Source organism: Doryrhamphus excisus, linkage group LG20 (assembly GCF_037039965.1).
Source record: "Doryrhamphus excisus strain RoL-2023G ecotype Guam linkage group LG20, RoL_Dexc_Guam_v1.1, whole genome shotgun sequence".
NCBI classification, from domain to species: domain Eukaryota; kingdom Metazoa; phylum Chordata; class Actinopteri; order Syngnathiformes; family Syngnathidae; genus Doryrhamphus; species Doryrhamphus excisus.
The window spans coordinates 2,942,293-2,963,323 of NC_136376.1; the positions used below are offsets into that span (position 1 = coordinate 2,942,293).

Below are 21,031 nucleotides of genomic sequence, written 5' to 3' on the forward strand. Positions count from 1 at the left end.
GGGAGAGGATGTTCCGCAAGCCTCGCCACTCGGGGTGAGGCTGGACAAACGCTTTTCTCATGCCGCCGTCATGTAACGCATGTTGAAACTGTAAGGTAGCACAAATAACATTGTAGGTGCCTTGCTGAATGATTAGCACTGCACACACACACCAACGCGTACACACACCTGGACTGCACTAATGAACCCCCCCACACCCCACCACACACACACACACTGGCACAGCGAAAGCATTAGGCCAGCACATTCAGGCATATGGCATGCGGACTCGCTGACGGGCACACGCATATGGTGCCGGTGGCGTCCGCTGCTTCTCATGGGAGGAAAGTACCGCGCTCGCCGTCTTTCATCCCGCTCCAAATTACAGAGCTCATAGAATTACGACAACAACACAAAAAAAATCCCCATTTTTATTATTTTGTCTCTTAATACTTCAGTGTGCCAGTCTGACGGCCTAGTGTTACAATGGCTTGCTGTATGAGAAAATTCAAGTCACTTTGACTTAAAAGTCAAACAAACTTCTCTCACAATGTTAGGGATCTGGAGAAGTCTGTTTGTGTAAATTTTTCGGATAAAAGGCTGCACGGTGGTCGAGTGGTTAGTGCACAGACCTCACAGCTAGGTGACCTGAGTTCAATTCCACTTTCTGTGTGGAGTTTGCATGTTCTCCTCGTGCATGCGTGGGTTTTCTCCGGGTATTCCGGTTTCCTCCCACATTCCAAAAACATGCTAGGTTAATTGGCGACTCCAAATTGTCCATAGGTATGAATGTGAGTGTGAATGGTTGTTTGTCTATATGTGCCCTGTGATTGGCTGGCCACCAGTCCAGGGTGTACCCCGCCTCTCGCCTGAAGACAGCTGGGATAGGCTCCAGCACCCCCCACGACCCTTGTCAGGAGGCTCTTCTTAAAGCAAAGATGCGTTGTACAGTTGCGATAAAACTGACGATCATCACAGGAACCATTCTAATCTCTTTCGGGATTTTTGTTTACTATCAAAACGTCAAAGAGGTATCATTTTTGGCTTATGTTGACGTCTCAAGAACGGTGAATTTGAATGTGACCCAAATAAAACCGTACCTCGTCTTCCGCACACAAAAATAGAAATAAACAATAGTAATGGTAATGGTTTAATTTCATTTGAACATGCATCAGATTACAATTGAATGCATCACATAATCAGTTCACAGTTCCACATGTCCAAAAGGAGTAGGAAGAAGCAAAGCTTATTAAATCCTACCCCTCCATCTGGTACTTTTACTATCAGTAACTGTTACATTTGTTCACTTCCTGCTTTCCTAATATAATTTTTTTTTAATATTATTTTTTTATTTATATATATTTTAATTATTTTTTATTATTAAAAAAATGTAAAAAATTTTTTATTTATTTGTTATAATTGTTTATAATTTTTTAATTTATTTGTCACGCACCAAAGTACAAGGTGATATGAGCATCCAATGACATAATGTGTACCATAGTAAGTGTCAATATAGTGATATATATAGCACATCATGACTGGTTCAAGACTCTTCATCCTTGTATTTAGCAAACATCAACTGCTTGTATTGTTTCTTGAATTGGCTCATCGTTGTGCATTGTTTGATTCCCTTACTCAATCCATTCCATAGTTTGATTCCACATACTGAAATGCTATGGCTTTTTAACGTAGTCCTAGCATAGAAGTGTTTCAAATGTACTTCTTCCCTGAGATCATATTTCTCCTCTTAATCTTAATCTTAAGGATTTTTCTTTTATTTCCAAACGTAATGACACGAAAACCAGAAATTAACGTACATTAACGCCACTTAAATGTCCTGCCAAATCCTTATTAGAATGTACTGAACTATTCCTGGAAACCAGCGGCAATTCAAAGCGATAAACGCTCTGCTTCAAAATTGACAGGAATGTTCGAGCACTAGAAAAAAAAATACATGCGCCTCTTTTGCATCATGTCCCGTTTCATCATGAAAATTGCTTTGTGGAAATTGAATAGCTTTTCCCTGAAATGTCTCTGGGCGATTGCATCAACGCAATATCCAAACAACGACCACGAAAACATCTGCACATTGATGATGAATTTGCGGTTATCGGTGGTGGTCTAAAACATTAAAACAACACGCCACGGGTGCAAAGGGGAGGCGAGGAGGTGCGGGGGAAAAAAAAGGCAGAAGAAGAATAAACAATTTCACGCTCTGCTAGCGAGCGCAGAACGAGGCCTAGCGTGATGACAATAGAGCGTAATCACAGGCGCGCTACACGCCGCAGCAATAAGTCATCGCAGTTGCGAAGTAGTCTTTCGATGAAGGAAAGATAAAGAAAAAGAACACAAAGTTCCCTTCCGGTTCTATTAAAGGCATCCATCAAACCATAAAACCTTTGCGCCGGGCGTCCAATCACGGTGGGAGATTCCCAGAAATGCGTTGCGGACCAAATGATGGAGGGCCTGCGGCCAAGAGGAAAGATCAATTTGGCCGTTAATAAAACATCATTTTCCAATTCCAACCACTCCCAGGCTGCTTGAATGCTTTTTAATTGAGAACATCATCAACGTGTGTGTGTGTGTGTGTGTGTGTGTGTGTGTGTGTGTGTGTGTGTGCGCTTCAATGGCTTGAAAGGAAGGAGGAGACGTCTACTCTTCAGTTAACTAACCTACAATAATGCAAATGTCAAATGAATAGGCAAATGATTTTGTATATAAAAGTGCTTTCACACTTGTCTTGTTTGGTTCGGTTGAAACCAGTTTTGGTGGGTTTGCTCTGCCGGTATGGTTTGCATGGTAAAGTGTGAACATGATCACCGGAGTTTATTATAGTGATTCAGTGAAACGGCGAGTTTTAAGTTGTATCGGTGAAACTCGACACAAAATCAGTCGGTGAAACTCGGGTTTCTTTTGTTTTAGCATCCGTGAGTCGGTGACTCGTGAATTTTAGCGGAGTTTCAGTGAGTCAGTGAAAGGCTAGCATCAACCGGTGGGTCAACAACTCAATTAAACATGAGTGTTCAAGTACCAGTGAGTCGGTGAAACTCAAGTTTTCATTGAGCACATGTGAGTCAGTGAATCTTGATTCTTCAACGTGACTGAAAGTCATGTTTTTGTCAAACAATGAGTCAGTGAATCTTGAGTCTTTGAGTACCCATGAGTCTGTGAAACTTTTTGTCAACCGGTGAGCCATTGACACTCAAGTTTTTGTCAAGCAACCCGTGAGTCAGTGAAACAAAGGTTTTGGTCAACCGGTGAGTCAGTGACACTCGAGTTTGTGTCGAGTATTCACGAGTCAGTTAAACTTGAGACTTTGTTGAGTCCCGGTGAGTCATCCTTGAGCACCAATGAGTCAGTGAATCTTGACTCTTTGAGTACCCATGAGTCTGTGAAACTTTACATTTTGGTCAACCGGTGAGTCAGTGAATCTTGATTCTTCAACGTGACTGAAAGTCATGTTTTTGTCAAACAATGAGTCAGTGAATCTTGAGCCTTTGAGTACCCATGAGTCTGTGAAACTTTACATTTTTGTCAACCGGTGAGTCGGTGACACTCGAGTTTGCGTCAAGCCCCTCTGAGTCAGTGAATCACAATTCTTTGTTGAAGACCCATGAATCAGTGACTCTCTAGCTTTTGTCGAACATTCATGAGTCAGTTAAACTTGAGACTTCATTGAGTCCCAGTGAGTCATCCTTGAGCACCAATGAGTCAGTGAATCTTGAGTCTTTGAGTACCCATGAGTCTGTGAAACTTTTTGTCAACCGGTGAGTCATTGACACTCAAGTTTTTGTGAAGCAACCCGTGAGTCAGTGAAACAAAGGTTTTGGTCAACCGGTGAGTCAGTGACACTCGAGTTTGTGTCGAGTATTCACGAGTCAGTTAAACTTGAGACTTTGTTGAGTCCCGGTGAGTCATCCTTGAGCACCAATGAGTCAGTGAATCTTGACTCTTTGAGTACCCATGAGTCTGTGAAACTTTACATTTTGGTCAACCGGTGAGTCAGTGAATCTTGATTCTTCAACGTGACTGAAAGTCATGTTTTTGTCAAACAATGAGTCAGTGAATCTTGAGTCTTTGAGTACCCATGAGTCTGTGAAACTTTACATTTTTGTCAACCGGTGAGTCGGTGACACTCGAGTTTGCGTCAAGCCCCTCTGAGTCAGTGAATCACAATTCTTTGTTGAAGACCCATGAATCAGTGACTCTCTAGCTTTTGTCGAACATTCATGAGTCAGTTAAACTTGAGACTTCATTGAATCCCAGTGAGTCATCCTTGAGCACCAATGAGTCAGTGAATCTTGAGTCTTTGACTACCCATGAGTCTGTGAAACTTTTTGTCAACCGGTGAGTCATTGACACTCAAGTTTTTGTCAAGCAACCCGTGAGTCAGTGAAACAAAGGTTTTGGTCAACCGGTGAGTCAGTGACACTCGAGTTTGTGTCGAGTATTCACGAGTCAGTTAAACTTGAGACTTTGTTGAGTCCCGGTGAGTCATCCTTGAGCATCAATGAGTCAGTGAATCTTGACTCTTTGAGTACCCATGAGTCTGTGAAACTTTACATTTTGGTCAACCGGTGAGTCAGTGACACTCGAGTTTGTGTCAAGTCCCTCCGAGTCAGCGAATCTTGAGTCTTCGTTGAGGACCCATGAGTCAGTGACACTCAATCTTTTGTCGAGTATTCACAAGTCAGTTAAATTTGAGACTTTGTTGAGTCCCGGTGAGTCATCCTTGAGCACCAATGAGTCAGTGAATCTTTGAGTCTGTGAAACTGTACATTTTTGTCAACCGGTGAGTCATTGACACTCGAGTTTGCATCAAGCCCCTCTGAGTCGGTGAATCTCGAGTCTTCATCGAAGACCCATGAGTCAGTGACACTCAATCTTTTGTCGAGCATTCATGAGTCAGTTAAACTTGAGACTTTGTTGAGTCCCGGTGAGTCATCCTTGAGCACCAATGAGTAAGTGAATGTTGAGTCTTTGAGTACCCATGAGTCTGTGAAACTTTACATCTTTGTCAACCGGTGAGTCAGTGACACTCGAATTTTCATCAAGCAACCTGTGAGTCAGTGAAACAAAGGTTTTTGTCAACCGGTGAGTCAGTGACACTCAATTTTGTGTCAAGCCCTCTGAGTCGGTGAATCTCGAGTCTTTGTCAAAGTCCCATGAGTCAGTGACGCTCAATCTTTTGTCGAGCATTCATGAGTCAGTTAAACTTGAGACTTTGTTGAGTCCCGGTGAGTCATCCTTGAGCACATCAATGAGTCAGTGAATCTTTGAGTCTTTGAGTCTGTGAAACCTTACATTTTTGTCAACCGGTGAGTCATTGACAGTCAAATTTTCGTCAAGCAACCCGTGAGTCAGTGAGACTCAAGCTTTGGTCGAGCATTCATTGGTCAGTCAAACTTGAGACTTCTTGAGTACCCGTGAGTCATCCTTGAGCACTAATGAGTTAGTGAAAGACATGAGTTAGTGGCTGAGTTAGTCAACTGTGCATTTGGTTGAGCCTGCGATGCAGCTCGTGTGTCTCAACTCAGTAAAAAACTTTGACCAACAGATCTTTACTGCACAAAAATATCCGTAACAAATATCAGTATTAGTGTTACTGACAAATATCAATATCATTTTATCTTTTTTAGTATCTTTTTATTGAGTAATACCTGGTCCAAACAAACATTACATATGTTGCCTACGAATGCATAAGAACTGGCTCAGCATCCGTGTGGGTGATTCCTCTGCTAATTCCAAGCGGGTAGAAAACCTCCGCCACCGTGGTGGGCGAGGTGCTGGGTTATTCTGGGAACATCACACACAGGAAAAAGCACTTTTCAACCCCGTGTTAAAAGCTATTAATGCCTGTCACCGTTAAGTCGGCGTGCTGCGATTTACAGATGCATGCAGTCAGTGACCAAACCGAACCGGACAATGCCCTGCGGGATATATAGTGGTCGTCTACAACCATTCTTCAGACTGATATTTCGATCAAAGCAATAAAAATAAAGCTAATCAAAGTAAATGCCAACTCCACCCCCCCTTTTTATTCTATCCTGATGTAACCTTGCGTGTTTTCTTCGGGAGGCGCTCCAACGGAGGCATGCATGGAATATACGGTATGCAGTGTCATGGCAGTTATAGTCGATTTTAAACCACAGGTGAGTTCAGGCACATCTTAGTGCTTCGCTTAATCTATTCATACAGGGGTTGGATTAAATAAAATCAGCTTCTTCCTACTTCTTTTTGATGGTCCAAGTATAAAGGTGATGTACTTCAATGTTTTTTTTTACCAAAACATACAAATACATGCATCTGCTTGACATTTCTCCCTTTTGAAAATGACACAAAAAAAAAAAAAACATACTCCCCCACCCTCAAGTCACTTCAGAAGTGCCTGTCTGTAAATGCCTGTCTGCCCCTCTGTGGGCAAAGTGTGTAAAGACAATTTTGGTCTTTTTTTTTTTTTAGCGTTGGCACACATTTAGGTAGGTTAGTGGGTGCAAAGTGGGTTACATCTCATTGTATGTCATCGTCTTCACTATGCATGGAGGGGAGGGGGGGAGACAAGAGTCATTTCAATGTAATGAGGATTTGTAGAACAATGGATTTGAATGGAAAGAAAGGAACATGAAAAAAAACATAGAAATAAAACACTAAATTGAGGCTCTATCTGCTTTATGTTGCATTGTTGCCTTTTATTCTCTCAATCTCTATTGCATTAGTCATAAAGGACCCACCACCATGCACCACCCCTTCATGCTCCGGGCTGTGTGTAGGCGTTTGTGGATCTATTATCCCCCCCCCTGCCCCCCCGCCCGCTAGTCTATATTGCTGTTTGACCATACGCCTTGTCTTGTCTTTTTTTTCTTCTTTCCATTTGATTATTTTTGTGCTTCGAGGCTTTTCCCATCCCCGTCTTGAGCTGCCGTTTTATACACCCCCACTCTTTTCTGCAAGATGAATTTTAGACGAGGTAAATCATAAGGCAAAGTAAGACATTTTGAAGTATTTAGTTCAGTGAAATGTAACTATTAGTGCCCATTTTTATTTATTATATTGTTTACTGGAGAGACTGCACGGCGGTCTAGTGGTTAGCGCACAAACCTCACAGCTAGGAGACAAGGGTTCAATTCCACCCTCTGCCATCTCTGCGTGGGTTTTCTCCGGGTACTCCGGTTTCCTCCCACATTCCAAAAACATGCTAGGTTAATTAGCGACTCCAAATTGTCCATAGGTATGAATGTGAGTGTGAATGGTTGTTTGTCTATATGTGCCCTGTGATTGGCTGGCCACCAGTCCAGGGTGTACCCCGTCTCTTGCCCGAAGACAGCTGGGATAGGCTCCAGCACCACAGAACTCTTGTGAGCATAAGCGGTAGAAAATGAATGAATGAATGAATGTATTATATGACTCGGCTGCACGGCGGTCGAGTGGTTAGCGTGCAGACTTCACAGCTAGGAGACCAGGGTTCAATTCCACCCTCTGCCATTTCTGTGTGGAGTTTGCATGTTCTCCCCGTGCATGCGTGGGTTTTCTCCGGGTACTCCGGTTTCCTCCCACATTCCAAAAACATGCTAGGTTAATTAGCGACTCCAAATTGTCCATAGGTATGAATGTGAGTGTGAATGGTTGTTTGTCTATATATGCCCTGTGGTTGGCTGGCCACCAGTCCAGGCTGGGATAGGCTCCAGCATCCCTCGTGACCCTCGTGAGGAAAAGCGGTAGAAAATGAATTAATGAATGTTTACTGGAGCACATCCACTCAGCACCTCTATGAATGTAGTAATGCTGGTGAGCGCTAGAGGGCAGCATAGTACAAAATGACTCTCAGCATAGAGAAAAGGTGGATTACCCCCTTTATAATGTTATACTATGTTTATGGCAGGGGTCAGCAACCCATGGCTGCAGAGCCTCTTTGTTTGGGCTCCCTTCACAATGTATTTTTTTAACACCTGAATGAGGAAAGTATGCATCTTGGTCATGAGTTTAAAAAAAATCTGATTTTCTGTGAGACCCTGAACGAACCCTGGTACGTTAGCATGTTTTATCTTTTTGTGGTATGAAATATAAAACATTAAAAGTCTGTGTCAGTATAATAGCATGAAATCTATTAGTCTAATTACTTATTGTTCCTCCCCCATGTGACCTGCCTTTCAACATGCTGCCTTTTTTTCACCCTCTCTCCTTTCGCCACCTGGGACGCTCGGTGGTTGCGGTGAAGGTCAAAAGGTCAATGAGATTGTTGCCATGATTGGCCAGGTTGTTGCACTCTGGGGGATTTCCCCACGGAGGGGGGGGGGACCTCGCCAGACGGAACGAGGTGAACAAATGAGTTGGGGTCGTGCCGGGTTCCCCCTCGTGCATAGTGTGGATTGATTTCACATGGCTTCAAAATGTGTTGTTGTGTTTACTTTTGTCCACCAGAGGGCACTGCATTTTCCTTAGTTAAAGCATACAGCAAAATATGTCACTTTTATAATATATAATAATTACAATGAAAAATATATCATAATTATGCAATGTTTCCTTTTAATATGTCATCTTTCACTCTGTAAAGTTGCAGAATTGCCATTTGTGACATGTATTTTCTCACAGGCAATATGTACTGTCTGCGAAACATTGGCAGCATTTCTTGAAATGCTGGGTTTTCAACTTTAGTGTCAGCAGTAATACTTCCACATTGTATTTGAACAACGCCAGCTCATTGTTTTTGTCTTATGGGTTTTCTCCGGGTACTCCGGTTCCCTCCCACATTCCAAAAACATGCTAAGCTAATAAGCGACTCCAAATTGTCCATAGGTATGAATGTGAGTGTGAATGGTTGTTTGCTCGCCCGAAGTCAGCTGGGATAGGCTCCAGCATACCCCCGCGACACTCGTGAGGATAAGCGGTAGAAAATGAATGAATGAATGATTATAGTATATTATTATATATTATTGACATGTATTTTCTCACAGGCAATTTGAACTGTCTGTCAAACATTGGCAGCATTTCTTGAAATGCTGGCTTTTCAACAGGGGTGCCGGCAGTAATACTTGCCGCTTGTAGTTGAACAATGCCAGCTCTGTGATTGGCTGACCACCAGTCCAGGGTGTACCTCACCTCTCGCCCGAAGTCAGCTGGGATAGGCTCCAGCATACTCCCGCGGCCCTCGTGAGGATAAGCAGTAGAAAATGAATGAATTAATGAATGATTATATATTATTATATATTATTGACATGTATTTTCTCACAGGCAATTTGAACTGTCTGTCAAACATTGGCAGCATTTCTTGAAATGCTGGCTTTTCAACAGGGGGTGTCAGCAGTGGCTTGTAGTTGAACAATGCCAGCTCTGTGATTGGCTGACCACCAGTCCAGGGTGTACCTCGCCTCTCGCCTGAAGTCAGCTGGGATAGGCTCCAGCATACCACCTGCCACCCTTGTGAGGATAAGCGGCATATGTATATATATTTTCCCTGCCAGTTATTAGTGATTTTAATATGACCTGTTATTATATATATATATATAATATTCAAGGCTAGTACCAAAGCCCGTTTTGGTCCCAAACCACATATTTGTGCCAACATATTCGTCATTTTGTGCACATTTGTGTCCCATGGCTGTAATATTTTGGCGGCCGGGACCCCACAGTGTCAGTGGCCTTATGTGCCTGGCATCACGCCTGGAAACGGCGCGTGGAAAACTTCCAAAAGGCGTGGACTCCTCCACGGCCACCTGCCAAACGTAGCGAATGGGGGAATGATGTGTCTTTGAGTAAATGTAGCGCCGTTAAGTGTCGTCCATCTTGGCAGCGTCTTTTACTACAGTGTCTGCCCAGCTGTTAAGACTATGAATGGACTTTTATCAATGGAAGACTTTTACGCTTTAGCTAAATGTTCTATTGCACAGATTTTTTTTTTTTTTTTTTTGATACCATGTGCACATTTAACCCCCCCCCCCAACGTCCCAATCCTGTTTCTCACCTCTTTGCTCTCCTTATCCATCCAGCCTGTCCTCACTGCTGCATCCTCATTGGTCCTCGCCTAGCAACCGCATGATAATTTGCCATAATGTGACACCCCCTGATGCATGATGGGGGGCTGCGAGTAAGCCCCCGCGTCCCTCCACCTTTCCATCCGATACTGGTGGCTGCATAGTGTTTGAAAAGAGAAAAAAAAAATCTGCGCTTGAATGGATTTGGAGGAGAGAAAGGAGAATTTCACGCTCACGTCCCAACGTGACGTGTACCCCCCCTCTCCCCCCTGCGTCCCTGGAGGGTTTTCTCCCCACCCCCTTTTAACACCTTGCTCCTAATTTCTCCATATTGTTTATAATATTGGGTTAGTTACATGCATTCATATGTTGCATTATGAATAGAAAAAAAAATCAGGCACATGCTTAGACAGCCTCTCAAGTAGCATCAGGACCCCTGTGACACGCGCATCCAGCCACCGACACAAAGATGGCTGCCGCATGCGCTGTCTGACTCCGCTCTGCTATGTCTGACGTGAAGGACATCCTAAATAGGACATACTACTTTTACTGTCCTCACGCTAGCTCCTCTGTGACCTCTGTAACGATAATGGCGTACAAGATGGCGACGTGTGCAAAATAAAAACCCTGTATTCTGTATTGATGAATTGCTTACATCGGTTTTGCTGTTAAAAGCAAATTCCTGATTGCCAGTTATGAAATCATCACATATCAAGTGTGTGTGTGTGTGTGTGTGTGTGTGTGTGTGTGAGAGTGAAATTACCCTTGTTTGCCCTTGTGTGTGTCCTTTACGTCCCTGAAACTGCCACCTATTACATGAGCAGCCCCTTCTATTAATGTGTCTCCAATGACATTTGGGATGCCCCCTAGTGGTTGGGGGACAAATACTTTGGCCTACATGGAAAGGTTTATCAGCATTAGTAAAATGACTTATAGCCAATTAGTTGCTAAGTCCTGCCTTTGCCGTGCTCTAATTTGACTTAACCTGACCTTGACTTAAGGTATGCACCCATTTTTTTCCCCCATGAAAAACGTAAGCCAGTATTTATATTTGGTGGTCCCCACAAGTGGCTTACAGAAAACTGGTCACTTATTAAAAACCAAAGCTAGTATTTGTGTTTGGTCGTCCCCCATGAAAAAACGTAAGCCAGTATTTGTGTATGGTGGTCCCCCATGAAAAACCAAAGCCAGTAATTGGTTTTGGTGGTCCCCCATGAAAAACGTAAGCCAGTATTTGTCTATGGTGGTCCCCACAAGTGACTTACAGAAAACTGGTCCCCCATGAAAAACCAAAGCCAGTGTTTGTCTATGGTGGTCCCCACAAGTGACTTACAGAAAACTGGTCCCCCATGAAAAACCAAAGCCAGTATTTGTCTATGGTGGTCCCCACAAGTGACTTACAGAAAAGTGGTCCCCCATGAAAAACCAAAGCCAGTATTTAGTACTAGTTCCCCATAGAACATGAAAACCTGTGTGTGTGTGTGTATTACCCATGTCATCATTTCATTCATTTGAAATTGATGGCACATACGCAGAGTACACAACATATACACAACATATACACAACATACGCAGAGTACACAACATACACAACATATACACAACATACGCAGAGTACACAACATACACAACATATACACAACATACGCAGAGTACACAACATATACACAACATACACAGAGTACACAACATACACAACATATACACAACATACGCAGAGTACACAACATATACACAACATACGCAGAGTACACAACATACACAACATATACACAACATACGCAGAGTACACAACATATACACAACATACGCAGAGTACACAACATACACAACATATACACAACATACGCAGAGTACACAACATATACACAACATACACAACATATACACAACATACGCAGAGTACACAACATACACAACTTATACACAACTTATACACAACATACACAGAGTACACAACATACACAACATATACACAACATACGCAGAGTACACAACATACACAGAGTACACAACATACACGGACTACACAACATACGCAGAGTACACAACATACGCAGAGTACACAACATACACGGACTACACAACATACGCAGAATACACAACATACACAAAGTACACAACATACACAGAGTACACAACATACACGGAGTACACAACATACACGGAGTACACAACATACACGGACTACACAACATACGCAGAGTACACAACATACGCAGAGTACACAACATACACGGACTACACAACATACGCAGAATACACAACATACACAAAGTACACAACATACACAGAGTACACAACATACACGGAGTACACAACATACACGGAGTACACAACATACGCAGAGTACACAACATACGCAGAATACACAACATATACACAACATACGCAGAATACACAACATACGCAGAGTACACAACATACACAGAGTACACAACATACACGGACTACACAACATACGCAGAGTACACAACATACGCAGAGTACACAACATACACAGAGTACACAACATACAGAGTACACAACATGCATGGACTACACAACATACGCAGAGTACACAACATACGCAGAGTACACAACATACACGGACTACACAACATACGCAGAATACACAACATACACAAAGTACACAACATACACAGAGTACACAACATACACGGAGTACACAACATACACGGAGTACACAACATACGCAGAGTACACAACATACGCAGAATACACAACATATACACAACATACGCAGAATACACAACATACGCAGAGTACACAACATACACAGAGTACACAACATACACGGACTACACAACATACGAAGAGTACACAACATACGCAGAGTACACAACATACACAGAGTACACAACATACAGAGTACACAACATGCATGGACTACAGAACATACGCAGAGTAGACAACATACGCAGAGTACACAACATACGCAGAGTACACAACATACGCAGAGTAGACAACATACGCAGAGTACACAACATATACACAACATACGCAGAGTACACAACATATACACAACATACGCAGAGTACACAACATACGCAGAGTACACAACATATACACAACATACGCAGAGTACACAACATACGCGGAGTACACAACATACGCAGAGTACACAACATACGCAGAGTACACAATATACATGGACTACACAACATACGCAGAGACACGTGTGCTTGGTGAAGCACCAAGGAGGAGAGCAACCCAAGAGCATCTTTTAGGAGGATGTACTGAAACGGAGGGTGGTTGCCACGGTAACCACTCCCCTCGCACCCGCCCTCCATTCGCCCCCCCCCCTCCCTCCCTCCACCTCTGTGCTGGCGATGCTCATGTCTCTCCTTCCTCCTGCCCGGTTTGTCCTCACCTCTCCCGGACGCGCTGGGCTCACGCTGGCAGCGAGCGGATGACAACCGAAGGAGGAGGAGGAAGGAGGAGGAGGACGTGAAGAAGAAGAAGAAGAAGAAGAAGAAGAGGCTGACTCCTCTCCGCCACTTTGAAGTGAAGCAGCGAGGGAGCGGAGCGTAGCAGGACAAGCTGCCACAAGGACACACAAACAGGATACAAAACACCGAAAGACAGCCTACGCTTCTCCATTCTCCTTTTTTGAAGGAGGGCATTTTTCTTCCCTTTCCCCCCCTTTCCTTTTCTACCCCGATTTTTCCCTCTGGGATCCCGGGTTTTGGTCCACCACCACGGCTACAGAACTTCTCCGGGATCCCAGGTGAGGCGCGCGTGTGCACCGCTAGCGGCCGTCATGGCTCACGCGGCCTCCCAGCTGAAGAAGAATCGGGGGGAAGTGGATGTGAATGCGTTAGAGGACGAGAAGGAGAAGCGGAGGAAGAGCAGGAGAGCCACGTCCCGGGAGCAGAAGAGAAAGGTAACCTCAGATGGCGCCTTCATCTGCTCCGCCGCTACCGTTGGAGCGTGACTCCATACATTGCGTGCGTGCGGGCGTCTCTCCTAGTTGGACTCACTTGGAGGTCACCTCAGATGCACACCTTCATCCACATTTGTGCACAAATCACACACTGTAGACCTCCTGCGGTGATGCCATGCTGTCCATTTCAATGCCTTGCTGACCTTGTGTGTGTGTGTGTGTGTGTGTGTGTGTGTGTGTGTGTGTGTGTGTAGGGGCATCTTCAGCCATTCTTAACTTGTCCACACTTGTTCATGGCTCATGTTACTCTACACATTCATTCATTCATTTATTCATTTTCTACCGCTTATCCTCACAAGGGTCGCAGAAGGTGCTGGAGCCTATCCCAGCTGTTTTCGGGCGAGAGGCGGGGTACACCCTGGACTGGTGGCCAGCCAATCACAGGGCACATATAGACAAACCGGAGTATAGCATAGACAGCATAGAAAAGTTATCTACAATATGTTTTTTAGCACTATTAGAGCCCTCTAGACAAACACTAACACCCCTATAGTTAGCTTTACACTCGCATTACCTGAAAACTTACACATTAGCATTAGGAATGCCTGATGCTAACATTATTGAGTACTACATTTATTGTTCAATAGTCACAAAACAATGATCATTCATTCATTCATTTTCTACCGCTTATCCTCACGAGGGTCGCGGAAGGTGCTGGAGCCTATCCCAGCTGTCTTCTGGTGACCAAAAGGTAGCAATTCAAGTCTGTACAAACGCTTTTTTTTCTGCTCTGCGGCACAAGAAATAGAAAAAAAAACTGTAAAATTGAAAAAAATCAGCATTAATTTTACGAGAATATAATCAAAATATTAAGAGAAAAAAGTTGTATTCTAACTATTTTTATTTTTATATTTTTATATTTTTATATTTTTATATTTTTATATTTTTATATTTTTATATTTTTATATTTTTATATTTTTATATTTTTATATTTTTATATTTTTATATTTTTATATTTTTATATTTTTATTTAATATAAATAGTAAAAATTGATATTTTAGTTGCATTAATCATTTTTAAGCTGTGGTATGAAAAACAAAGAAAACATTAATTTTTGGAAAGTTAGGTTCCTGGAAAATGTCATAACATTATGAGAATAAAGTCAAAATATGGGAAACAAGTTGTATTACCAGAAGATAAGTTACAATAATTATTTTAGAAGAATGTTGAAATATTGGAAAAATTAAAAATAACAGCTAAGATGGGAAAATGTAGCAAAGACCGAAATTCTTACTAATATAGATTTTCACCTGCAGTTCATCACAAAGCTGAGAAGCGGTTTCTGCTCGACATACAGTAAAGTCTCGTTATATCAATATTCTCGGGAGTCGGAAAAAATACCGATATAACCGGACTATCCATATATCCGATCCTGCGCCGAACTGCATTAAAAGTGGGCGGATCTTTGATATGGCATGTAATTTTCTCCTTGAGTTCATGGATTGCGTATCTAGCATGCTTTTGTACTACAATAAATTTTGTACTACAGTAAATAAAAATAAACTTACGCTGTAGTGATTACCGGTTACCGGGGCATAATTCGCCCCGGAACTATCGATAGGGAAGGTGTTGCCACCCGGAGGGGTAGGCGCGAGGGACGGGTGTTTTCCGCTCTGGTGGTGGAAGTGTGAAAAATAAAGTTGACTGTAAGCAGCCGTTCGCCGTGTTCTTTTTTGGTATTGAAATCCTTAAGCAAAGATTGATTTAAGCTGCTTTTGTATCGATATAAGCAGACCAAATTGGCTGGCGGGAGATGAAAAGGGCATCGTAGTAACCGGATTATCATAATAACCGGGTATCGTACTAACGGAGCTAATTATATCATAAAAGACTAGAAATTTGCCGGGAAATGAAAATAGTATCGTAATAAGTAGTAATTCGTTATAACCGATATCGATATAACAAGACTTTACTGTATGTACATACGTATGTGTAACGTCTAAGCGTACCTAAGCATTTCCATTTTTCAGCATGTGGCGCTCGTTTGGTCACATGACTGTAAATGACAATTGTGGCGCCCCCAATGGGTCGTGGTCAAAAGAAGACATGCTAGCATTTACTATGTAGCGCAGATATCCTCAGAATTGTACCTTTAATAGACAATTGCGTGTTATGGATAATTAGTTGCCAAGTCCAAAAGACGTCTTATACAAGTTACAGGGAGGCTGCACAGTGGTTGAGTGGTTAGCATGTTGATCACACAGTCAGGACATTGGGAAAATGTGGGTTCAAATCACCAATCCGTGTGCAGACGTTGTAATGTGAAAGTGCGAATATGAGCACAGATGCGACAAAATAGCCAGAAAAATCATCTCTTGCTGGACTTGCTGATGTGTTTTTTTTTTGTTGTTTTTTTTTTTGCAAATGAGCAAAATGCTGAGTGGATTTGTTTTTTTTTTGCGAGCTCTTTTTTTGTACGTGTTCGCTCTTGCAATGATGCACAGACATCCATGTTTTATGCATACACGGCTGATTTATTGATGACCGAGCTTTTCATATGATGGCAACGGATGCACGTGGGCCCCCCTCCTGCACATACAAAGACATTTTGCAGAAATTCAAGACCCACCCGACTCTGTGCTGATGTTTATTGTTGACACCGTTGAGTTTCATGAAAGAAGGCTGCTCAATGCCGGAGTTGACCGTGAGGGATCTTGCTCAGTAACGATGACATTTAGTGTACTTTACCGTGCCCCCGGGGGGGGGGGGGGGGGGGGGGCCTCGGTTTTAAATTATGCTGCCGGTGATGTTATTTGACCTGAGCATAAACAAAGAGCTGGTCATCACGGCTCTAATCATTTTCACAGGCCACCCGCACTATAATAAACCTATTGTCACATTATTATCTCTGTAGAAGGTTGATACAGTCCTTGCATTGGATGGTCGCCATACTGAAGTGGAGGAATTGGACTTTAACTGCATCATTTTGTCCATGATTGCACTTTGACGTTGCGCTACTTGGTGTCTGCGTGAGGAATATGGGATTGAAGGTGGAATAAAGTGCATTATATAATTGGAGAATAGTTACATATCTGGTAGGAAACATAAGTATTTGATCCCCAGCTGAGTTGATAACTTTGATAACAGTAGCTGGGCTCTTCCACCGCTGAGAAAATGATGAATTACCGTATTTTCTGGACTATAAGTCGCTCCGGAGTATAAGTCGCACAAGGCCAAAAATGCACAATTAGGTAGGAAAAAAACATACATAAGTCGCTCCGGAGTATAAATCGCACAAGGCCAAAAATGCATAATTAGTATGTAGGAAAAAACATACATAAGTCGCTCCGGAGTATGAGTCGCACAAGGCCAAAAATGCATAATTAGTAGGTAGGAAAAAACATACCTAAGTCGCACAAGGCCAAAAATGCATAATTGGGTAGAATAAAACATACATAAGTCGCTCCGGAGTATAAATCGCACAAGGCCAAAAATGCATAATTAGTATGTAGGACAAAACATACATAAGTCGCTCCAGAGTATAAGTCGCACATGGCCAAAAATGCATAATTGGGTAGAAAAAAACATACATAATTCGCTCCAGAGTATAAGTCGCACAAGGCCAAAAATCCATAATTAGGTAGAAAAAAACATACATAAGTCACTCCGGAGTATAAGTCGCACAAGGCCAAAAATGCATAATTAGTAGATAGGAAAAAACATACCTAAGTCGCACAAGGCCAAAAATGCATAATTGGGTAGAAAAAAACATACATAAGTCGCTCCGGAGTATGAATCGCACAAGGCCAAAAATGCATAATTAGTAGGTAGGAAAAAACATACCTAAGTCGCACATGGCCAAAAATGCATAATTGGGTAGAAAAAAACATACATAAGTCGCTCCAGAGTATAAGTCGCACAAGGCCAAAAATCCATAATTAGTAGGTAGGAAAAAACATACCTAAGTCGCACAAGGCCAAAAATGCATAATTAGGTAGAAAAACGCATACATAAGTCACTCCGGAGTATAAGTCGCACAAGGCCAAAAATGCATAATTAGTAGGTAGGAAAAAACATACATAAGTCGCACAAGGCCAAAAATGCATAATTGGGTAGAAAAAAACATACATAAGTCACTCCAGAGTATAAGTAACACAAGGCCAAAAATGCATAATTAGGTAGAAAAAAAACATACATAAGTCGCTCCGGAGTATAAGTCGCACAAGGCCAAAAATGCATCATTCGCAGGTAGAAAAACATACATAAGTCGCACAAGGCCAAAAATGCATAATTAGGTATAAAAAACATACATAAGTCGCACTGGAGTATAAGTCGCATTTTTTGCGGGTAATTTATTTGAACTACTTGACCAAAACAGACATTACGTCCTCATGGAAGGCAAGTTCTAACAATAAAAGAATAGAGAACAGGCTGAATAGGTGTAAGATATGCTAACACAATGCTTATTCAGCTACACAAAAAATAAACATGAACAGAAAAGATTTTGGAACATAAATATTTTTTTCATTTATAAGTCGCTCTGGAGTATAAGTCGGAACAGCCAACCTATGAAAAAAAGTGCGAATTATAGTCTGGAAAATTTGGTACATTATTTTTTGGGTTCTGACTGTCATACACTTGCTCGCATAGGCAAGTGTTACCTAGCGTTGATTACGTTAGCTACAGTTTGCGTGATACTGCATCACGAGCCTCGAAAATTTTTTTTTTACTTTACATCATTCTCACATGTGCCGAGTTCCACGCGGCGGCCATGTTTGTTTAGGTTTGAGTGAATAAACGGGGGAAGGGGACGCTACACTGCACACAGTGTCCCTTTTAGGAAAGTACTCCTCATCATCAGCATGGGCAAGACCAAAGAGCCGTCAAAGGACCTCGGGGACAAAATAGTAGACCCAGAACGAGCTCGTAAACTTTCCAAATGTACTGTACTGTACAAAGAGTAAATATCGACTGCAGTGTTGCACTGCGGTCAGAATAAACTCCCTCATATCACGTTGCAACTGCAATGCTATGCTATGACTAATGTCTTTGCATCAAACTGCTATGACTAAGTGTTTCTCGGCACTGCGTGTGCTATATTTTGCTTCCATGGAGCAAAAAGTCTTGGTTGTTGTTGACATGTGTGGCCAGAAATTGCTTAGGTTGCATGAATGCACCTTTGATTAGATATGAGCCAAGTCATTGATAAAAGCCAATAAATGGGTGCGTGGGAGATGCTTTGGTCGAGTCCTGCCGCTTTTATCAGGCACCACTCACTTCAGTGAGCGACTAATGTAGTCCTCGGAGTGTCAGTGATTATATTATTGCTATTATTTCTTTTGTGGAAGATAAAGTGAATGCAACACCCGTGGGATCCAGTGGAAACATAGAAAATAGTCACGTGAGCAAATCATAAACTGTCCAGTATCTGTGAGGACGGGGATTAAAATTTCACTTAAATTCAAGAGAGTAGAAGAATTTGCATTGAAACGCGACATTAAATGTGAATATTTCACATCATCAAAATGTTTGATTTTCATTACAGTTTAAAACCAGCACGCATTACTGTTTAATAACACAATTTAAGCATTTCTACACCTATAAAACTTTATTTTGCACATGAACAAACCTCAAAAAAGTACTTTAAAGTGGCTTGACGTATTATTTTAATAGTATTTATAATATTGTAAATGATATAAAGCAAATAAATAACATTTTCAATGTCATATTATAACACACACTGTAGTGGTGATTTGTCCTACAAAATAAACGTAACTATAATCAAAAGGCCACTGATGCACAAACTATTAATTAACCACAAGAAAATATGATCAATAAACAAATAGATAACAACAAGAAAATATTATCAAGTATTCCAAACAAAACAACAGCATTCATTCATATTTTACCGCTTATCCTCACAAGGGGTGCTGGAGCCTATCCCAGCTGTCCTAACCCTGGACTGGTGAGTGAATGAATGAATGAATGAATGAATGAATGAATGGACTTAATTAGCTGCACCACAGACTCCAACGAGCCTCGCCAGCCACGGCGAGTTGGCTCCTCCGCCGTTATTCCGATACGACTGACCAGGAAGTGTGTTTGTGTGTGACAAAATGCTCCCAGAGAATGTCGACCTCATTTCCAAGCAAACGGTGTGGTCCTAGTCCAAATCAAGATGACGTAATGATTCCTTGCCGTGTTTAAAATCGGATATCAGCCTCCCAGCTCGTTGGCAAAAGCGGCAACAAATCAACATTCCACCGGAGGCAAGGAATTGGACCATTAGCGGATGTTTTAATACAGCTGTCTCCTATTTGTTGCTTGTCGTTATTGTCACTTCCATTCATTCACTTACTGGTGTGATCGAAACAAAGCCGACACGCGTGTCGCATCCCTCCTCCTCCTCCTCCTCCTCATCCTTGCGAGCAGCTCATAAAAGATGGAGGTTAATGAATTCGGTGCTCATGCATGCCTCAGCTAATTGCATTGGCTTTGGGAACTCCTCCCAGCGTCGCTGGATGTTTGCACCGTCCTCCACATGGCCACAGGCTGCATGGCCAGCGCCCCGTGTCGCCGAAAGACGAGTTAGGCTTCTGCTGTTTGGTCAGTTAGCGTGATTGTTAGCATTGCCGGTTTTGGGGCGTTTACACGAGCGCCCTTTGGTCCGTTTGAATCAAAGTCTTCCTCGAATTTACGGTTCCAACAAACGACAAGGAATTTTGTTATGGTGAGAAAATGGTGAAAGTGTTCTGGCAGACAAACCAATCAGATTTTCCTTTTTTCCTTCCTTCCCCCCTTCCTTCCTCCCTTCCTTCCATCCATCCATCCATCCTTCCTGCCTTCCTTCCTTCCATGCATCCATCCATCCATCCTTCCTTCCTGCCTTCCATCCTTCCTTCCTTCCTTCCTTCCTTCCTTCCATGCATCCATCTGTCTATCCATCCATCCATCCATCTCCTTCCTCCCATCCATCCTTCCTACCATCCATCCACCCACCCTTCCTCCCTTCCTTCCCCCCTTCCTCCCTTCCTTCCATCCTTCCATCCATCCTTCCTTTCTCCCTTCCTTCCTTCCATCCTTCCTGCCTTCCTTCCTTCCTTCCTTCCTTCCTGCCTTCCATCCTTCCTTCCTTCCTTCCTTCCATCCATCTCCTTCCTCCCTTCCATCCTTCCTACCATCCATCCACCCACCCTTC

General features: G+C 42.5%; 1 protein-coding gene across 46 annotated transcripts in view; it reads left to right on the plus strand.

The window, feature by feature from the left end:
* Positions 1-21,031, plus strand: part of LOC131108045 (ankyrin-3-like) — a 202,216-nt gene that overhangs the window by 23,834 nt on the left and 157,351 nt on the right. For 18 of the 46 annotated variants that reach the window (XM_078787288.1, XM_078787287.1, XM_078787291.1 and 15 more), the window contains exon 1: positions 13,133-13,833. The exons of 1 other annotated variant lie outside the window; for it this stretch is intronic. In XM_078787288.1, coding sequence (XP_078643414.1) covers positions 13,711-13,833 — 123 coding nt within the window. In that variant the 5' untranslated portion in view covers positions 13,133-13,710. Of the gene's footprint in view, positions 1-13,128; positions 13,834-21,031 lie in introns of those variants that run through there. 27 more of the 46 variants (XM_078787284.1, XM_058058767.2, XM_078787313.1 and 24 more) reach the window with 12 other exon arrangements.